Raw genomic sequence first — 7,379 nt, 5'->3', positions numbered from 1 at the left:
ACAAAAGTAAGCTTGAAAATATATTAATAAAAAATCCTATTGTTTATTGTGTCAATAACCAACTAACATATATTTTATCTCTGTAATTAAATTGAGATGATGGGATATATGTTATAGGTCAGCATATGAACATCATCCGAGATTTGAATCTTGCGTCAAAATTTAAGGATTTGTAGGACTATTTATAGTGTTATTTCTCACATCAATCAATTTCCATAAAAGAATGTTCTCATTTTATTCTCACCTACTTTCCTATTATCTCTCATTTATTATATTTATTGAGTATTACCATTTCTTCTTACTCTTAATCGACAAAAAAAACCAAAAAATATTTATATTTTGGAAGATGGTGTGCCTAATTTCCCAAAAACTAACGGGATAAGGATAAGGGCGTCCTAGGGTTGGTACGGAGGAGGGTTGGAGACGTGGAGTAGACGATGCCAATGAATGTTTACAGTAGCCTTGATGGATGTTCACTGCCAACACCAATTTCTGATCATAAATGTTTCCTCCGGTGGATTTTGGCCCCGTTTAGGTTGCAAAAAGCTTTTGCAAAAATATCAAATCAAGTTTTTGACACTCATTTAAAGTATTAAACGTACTCTAATTACAAAACAAATTTTAGATTCCGTTTAGAAACCTTGAGATGAATTTTTTGAGTCTAATTAATCTGTCATTAGTACATATTGGTTACTATAGTACTTATGGCTCATCACATCCTAATTAGGCTTAAAAGATTCATCTCACGATTTTCCACATAACTGTGTAATTAGTTTTAATATTCATTATATTTAATGTTTTATTTAGGTGTATAAAGATTCGATACGATGTTTTATGGGACCTTTGTGTTCTTCATGAATTATGTGGTGCATATAGCATAGCAAGATAAACAAGCCACGCTGTCCCCTGCGAAATTCTTTCCTGCATGTACTCGTGACCGACGAGTTCTTCGACACAGAATCTGCACTTGTTTTAGTACTCCAAAAATCTAGCTGCCCACAAGTTCATCAGATCATGCAGACCCTGGACTTTAAAATCACCGTGTTGACAACCATTGTTAAATCCCTAACCGCGACATAAAGAACTTCTTCGAGCGTGCAGCCATTAAAAAAATTTGGGCGAATCAAGATTTAGAGCCTTTCGGTTGATAAGATTTTCAAACCACAATAATAAAAAAATATAATAATATCATAGAAATGTAACTTGATGTTTTTATTGTGAAATTAATATCTTTTGGAGGATTGGCATAGACTGTTTATGGAAATTTTTTCATTGAATGCTGTGAAACAAATGCATAAACAGTACTACAGGAACAGATATGTGCCGTGGTTTTTCCAACACGGCGTTAGAGCAGGTACGATAGCTGATATATTTTAAAGATATAAGAGAGAGGAGAGAAGAGAGCTGTACTATTAATTTGTAGCCAGCTATATACGAACTTTAAGATAAAATATGTATGACATGTGAGACCATATATTGATGTTTATAGGTAAGTATTATATGATAAGTTGACTATTAAATTGACTAGATAAATTAGAGTCAGTAGTTGACTATATTATTGAACTTGTCTTAGGGGGTGTTTAGTTGGTGAAATGAAAATTTTTGCGTGTCACATCAGACATTTGACCGAATGTTGGAAGATGTTTTCGGATAAGAATGAAAAAACGAATTTCACGGCTGGCATAGAAACCACGAGACAAATCTTTTGAGCCTAATTAATCCGCCATTTGCGCATGTGGGTTACTGTAACACTTATGACTAATCATATACTAATTAGGCTCAAAAGATTCGTCTCACGATTTCTCACAAAACTATGTAATTAGTTTTTTGATTTATCTATATTTAATACTTTATTTAAATGTCTAAAGATTTGATGTGATGTTTTTGGGTGAATTTTTGGAACTAAAACGGGGCCTTAATATTTTTGCCCCCTTGTGTGGTGGCCATGGTTAAAGATTCAATCCCCCAATTCTTTAATGTGCAGGTATCCAAGTGTAGAAAGTTACTCCACTTTATGGTAGGTGTGGTAAAAAGCTGCACGGTAAAAAAACGATCACCTTTAAAAGCATTGAAAAAAAATAAAATCTGAAGAGAGGAAAAAAAAAATCCCTGCAACTGGTTCTACTTCTCCCCTCTTTTTAAAGAACTCCACTCCAAAACCAACGAGCAAAGCGAAGGAGAGGGGACGAGGACGACCAACCAAAACCCTCCTCCTATCCGCCAAAACCCCCAAGAAAACCTCCTCTTCTGCTCCTCTCCCTTTACCTGCTCCAAAGCAAAGATCAGAGAGGGGGGAAGGGGAGACTGGAGAGAGGAAGAAGCAGAGGGGAAAAAAGAGGAGGATTTGCAGCAGCAGCAGCAGCTGTGAGTGAGTAGAGTGGGAGGAGGGAGGGGGAGAGGGCACAAGCTTTTCTCATTGGAATGCAGCAGCAACACCTGATGCAGATGAACCAGGGCATGATGGGGGGCTATGCTTCCCCTACCACTGTCACCACTGATCTCATTCAGCAGGTCATGATCTTTCCCCCCACCAAAAAAAATGTCTCCTTTTTTTTTTCTCTCATCTGTTTGTCTTTGTGTTTGTCTTTGCTTTGCCTTTCGGTTTTGGTTGCGTGATCTCGCTTCTTTCTTGTTGTTCTCGCGTTTCCTCTCCTTTTCTTTTACCCTTGAATCGTTTAGATACTCGTTTTTTTTCTTTGTTCTTGATCCGTCCGTTGGTTTGGGGTGTTTCTGATAGCTGTTTGATCTTTTTTTTTTGGGGGGGGGGGGGGCGGGGGGCGGTTTTGTGTTTTATTTTCCTTGTATCCTTTTTCTGTTTCATTATGCATTTATCTTCATGCTGTCTGTTCTTGTTTTTTCTTGGTAGTTGATCCTCCTTTCTCTCCATTGAATGGTTTCGCAAGAAACTCGTCTGAAAAATCTGAAACCGGGAAGAGTTTGTCCTCTTTTTTTAACCTGGTTCGTAATCCTGACGCCTTGTTCATCTGATCTAGTATTTCTCTTCCTCCGTTCATTCTAAACATGTTTCTTTTTTCGAACTACATTTTTATATCTCCTTATTCCAGTATAAGATATTCGAAATAGTTCTAGGGCAGTTTTTTTTAAAAAAAAAAATGTTGGTCAAATAGAAAGAGCATGATCTTATATTCTTGATGTTGATTTATCTTCTCGTCCTCTAGTCTTCTCCCTGTATTCTCATGTCTTCGCACTGAATCACTCATGGTCCCTCACATCTGATTCCTCTGCAGTTCAAACTGTTGCTGTCCATTTGGTCCTTTTTTTTTCCTTTTGCTCTTTAGCTGCTCACATAGTCACATGATGAGGTGATTTTACATGTCATTTATCCCCCTCTCCATCCAAATCCTATTTTTAGCTTGTTTTGGTTGGTGACTTGTGCCCATGGTCGTGTCTCCCCCACATCTCGTATTTGGCAACTAAGTAAACATGGCAGACCTGTTCGCAGCATCTGCCATTGCAGGCCGCCAATAAATTTTGGCCCCCTTTCTATGAAAATGTATCATGTTCAATATTCCAACAAAGGAAGCAAGAAATGCTGTGAGATTTGCATAAATCTCTCCATTCCATTTAACACCGCAATGTGCAATCTTTGATTCAAATATTTCTTTTTGCCTTCAGAAGGACATACAGGATCTGGTCCTTGTTCATGTTGGTGAGAAACTGGGAATGTAGGTTGGCCTGTGCTGTACTAGAGGTCACATGTTCCAGTTTGACTGTTAGACCCCTCAAAGATTTGAACTTTATGGTTAAAAGGCCGATATAACAACCAGGGCCCAGGTCTGCCTGGCCTAGTCTTTGATAACCTGCTTGCATGCTATCGCGTCAGTTCATGGTTGGTCCTGAGAGTTTGAGATGATAGGCTGGCAATCAGATCTTGTGTGTTGTTGTGCTTTAGAATCAGGACACCAATCTCCCGTCTGGTAGAGAGAACGTCATTGGTGCACTGCAGTATATTCACGCACATGTCATTGGTGATAAACTGATACTCCCAATCAAATCTTGAGTTTGATTGGCTTGCTAGCTGTACTATAAAGATGCACTGAACTGGAGTATATTCAAGATATGCATGCCGTACTACTAGGTTTTGTTAGTTGTAATGATACAGACCGACACGTATTGACATGCAAAGATTCAACCTTGAAATGTGCAGTATCTGGACGAGAATAAGCAGCTGATCCTGGCTATCCTTGACAACCAAAACAATGGGAAGGTGGAGGATTGTGCACGGTGAGTCTGATATTTGCTATCCCTCTATTATGTAGTAATGATGTGAGAACACTGAAGTTGCTCAACTTTCTGTAGCTTTTGCAGTTTTGCTCTATCAAAATGCCTGACCCAGGAACTCACATACTAGGCATTGTTAACAAGAAGAATGTCTAGCTTTTGTTTAGTCAGGCACTCAGCCCTCAAAGAGTCAAGACACTATCTTTGGTGGATAAATCAAGTAGTAGCACACATGTTTTTTTGGTTAAATATTCAATTTGTATAGTCAGGCACCGCTAAAATAAATCTATCTCTTCTGGATAAATCAGGTAGTAAAATGTTTTTGGGTGAAATGTTCAGTTTGGAGTTACAAGTTATTCTGCAAATGATGGTTGAATTAGTGCTAACTCATGGCCCTGTTTAAAATAGGACTATCCAAGCACCCTCCTGAAAAATAGTTTATTAGTGAGTGGTCTGTACTAGAAAAATACTGTTCCTTGTTCAGTGCACTATTTCTGTTGCGTGTAGTGTCAATGTCACAGGAACAGTCCCCTGCCATCCTCTACAGCACTTTTTCCACCGCTGCAGCTCGATCCAAGCTTCATTATTCAATCATCATGTCACGTAGTAACAGCATGCATGATCATGTGCATATGCCCTCCTGTTCAGTGTTCATTGCTGCTATCTTGGTTTGTGCTGGAGAACACAATAGTTTGTAGGTTTGCAGCAAAGCCAGCCAGCAACTGAGCGATCCTCCCCACGTTTTCGGTTGCTGCCGCTTTGCCCTACAAGGCCACAAGCTGACCCATCCTCGTGTGTCTGATGTGAAGCGGCTGTTTGCGATGCAGGAACCAAGCTAAGCTCCAGCACAACCTCATGTATCTCGCCGCCATCGCCGACAGCCAGCCGCCGCAGACGGCCGCCATGTCGCAGGTACGTGATGATCGGTGGGTGGGTGAGCGCGACATTTTGGGCGTTGCGTTTCTTGATGCTTGGAGTTGGAGGCTAAATTTGGTTGTGGATGCAGTATCCGTCGAGCCTGATGATGCAGTCCGGGCCGCGGTACATGCCGCAGCAGTCGGCGCAGATGATGGCGCCGCAGTCGCTGATGGCGGCGCGGTCGTCGATGATGTACGCGCAGCCGGCGCTGTCGCCGCTCCAGCAGCAGCAGCAGGCGGCGGCGGCGCACGGGCAGCTGGGCATGGGATCCGGGGGCACCACCAGCGGGTTCAGCATCCTCCACGGCGAGGCCAGCATGGGCGGCGGCGGCGGGCCGGGCAGCGGCGGCGCCGGGAACAACATGATGAACGCCGGCGTCTTCTCCGACTTCGGACGCGGCGGCGGGGGTGGCAGCGGCGGCAAGGAGGGGTCCACCTCGCTGTCCGTCGACGTCCGGGGCGCCAACTCCGGCGCCCAGAGCGGCGACGGGGAGTACCTCAAGGGCACCGAGGAGGAAGGCAGCTAGGTAGGACAGCACTGAGCAGCAGCAGCAGCAGCAGCAGCAGCAGCTAGCGGGTATAACTAGCTATAGCTAGCTAAGCCCATGAGGAGGGTAGCACCGTAGTAGTAGCAGCAGTAGTAGCTAGGCGGCGCCGGCCACCACGGCGACGGCGGCGGCGGCGGCTAAGGTTAGGTTTGGTAGCTAGCTCCATCGAACCTGAGGGTGGTGGTGGCCTTTCTCTGCGTCATGCAAGGTGGCCACTTGTTTTGGAAATGGATGGCAGGTTCGCCTAATTAAGTTGTGTTAATTAGTAAGGGATGTTGCTGCAATGGTTGGTCGATCTGCGTATTCTCGCTGTGTTGCTGCTACAACTGCGTAGTAGTATTTGATTTTTGATCTCCTGTTCCAAGCTGAGGAGACCTGCACCTGCTGGCTGCAAGCTACTACGATGGTGTTCTTTGACTCTCCGATGCAGTACGCTCCGCGATGGTCTTCATCTTTGTCATCCTGTGGTCACAATTCACATCACAGGGGAGCTTTAGGCCGGTCTGTTTGGCTAGCTTTTGATAGCTGCAGTTTCTCTCAGAAATCTCTAAGCTTTCAAAACAATATACTGGGAGCTGGAGTAGCATGAAACAAAGTTTATGTACACGTACATTTTCCAAAAATCCTAAATTTAGATTAAAAATAATAATCGTGTTTTAATCGCTAGGACTCGCTGACAAGTTGATGTCATATAGAACAATGGCATTTCTGATCTTTCCTCTCATCTTTCTCTTCCACATAATCGATTTTGCCATGTTGGCACCCATGCTAGCCCGCAAATAGAGGCCTTTGCACTTGCCCTTTAGGAAAGAATAGATTGATAACAATATATAGAAGTTTTGTATTCTGACTCTTTTGTCTCCATATCAATCCACAACGGTAAAGTCTAACCACACTGTAACTGACATTTTTCTTTGATCAATATGATAATTTTTAGGCTTTAGAGTAGAGCTATTAAAGTTGTCTTTATAATATAATTTATAATATAATAGACGGACGGATGGATGGATTTTACTTGTTGCATTTTTTTAAGTATTGGCTTGTGAATATTTTTATGTTTTAGTCGTTAGTATTTAATTTTTTATGGAGAGATAGTTGATGTCGAAGTCAATTATATCTTGAATGTTGCGTCTGTTTGAAGACTTCATCAAGCAAGCCAAAATATTTGATTAAATGATAAACAATTTTCCGTATCTGGTAAAACATTGTGGGGGTGATTGTTTTACTTTTTTATGGAAAAACAAACGGCATATTTACAGACGAAGAATAATTTGTGAATAAAATTTTTATATATGTATTTTAGCAATCTAAAAGCCATTCTTAGAAAATAAACTTCGGTGAAAAAATAAAAAATCAACTCCAAATTTAGGTTAAAAGTTTAAAATTTTGGCATATAAGTATAAGTACAAGTGAAGAGATGTGTGTGCGCGTGTGATTAGTAGTCTAGTTGTGCGTAAAAAAGGTTGTGACATGTGTTTTTTATGTTTAAAGTTATTTTTTAAATATAACACTTTTTCTACCATATCCCTACTAATATAATTAGATAACATTGTCACGCTAGTTTAGACGGTGTGATAACGTTCTTCTCCCACAGCAATCTCATTAGCGTGGTTGAAGAATATTTCCACGCCAACTGTGGATGCAATGGCAATGTTATTTGGTGGGACGACAT

The 7,379-nt window shown here is 41.3% G+C and overlaps 1 protein-coding gene across 1 annotated transcript; it reads left to right on the top strand.

Moving 5' to 3' along the window:
* Window positions 1-2,177: 2,177 nt before the first annotated feature.
* LOC102705989 (GRF-interacting factor 1) lies at window positions 2,178-6,081 on the top strand. Its single transcript, XM_015835138.2, has 4 exons — window positions 2,178-2,511; window positions 4,169-4,245; window positions 5,070-5,154; window positions 5,249-6,081. Exons 1-4 carry the CDS (start codon window positions 2,422-2,424, stop codon window positions 5,684-5,686), a joined length of 690 nt encoding a protein of 229 aa, XP_015690624.2. The 5' UTR covers window positions 2,178-2,421; the 3' UTR covers window positions 5,687-6,081.
* The last annotated feature ends 1,298 nt before the right edge of the window (window positions 6,082-7,379 follow it).

This window comes from Oryza brachyantha, chromosome 3 (genome assembly GCF_000231095.2).
Source record: "Oryza brachyantha chromosome 3, ObraRS2, whole genome shotgun sequence".
Lineage (NCBI taxonomy): Eukaryota > Viridiplantae > Streptophyta > Magnoliopsida > Poales > Poaceae > Oryza > Oryza brachyantha.
The sequence above is the reverse complement of the archived record's forward strand: the minus strand, read 5'-3'. Positions and strand labels throughout refer to the sequence as shown.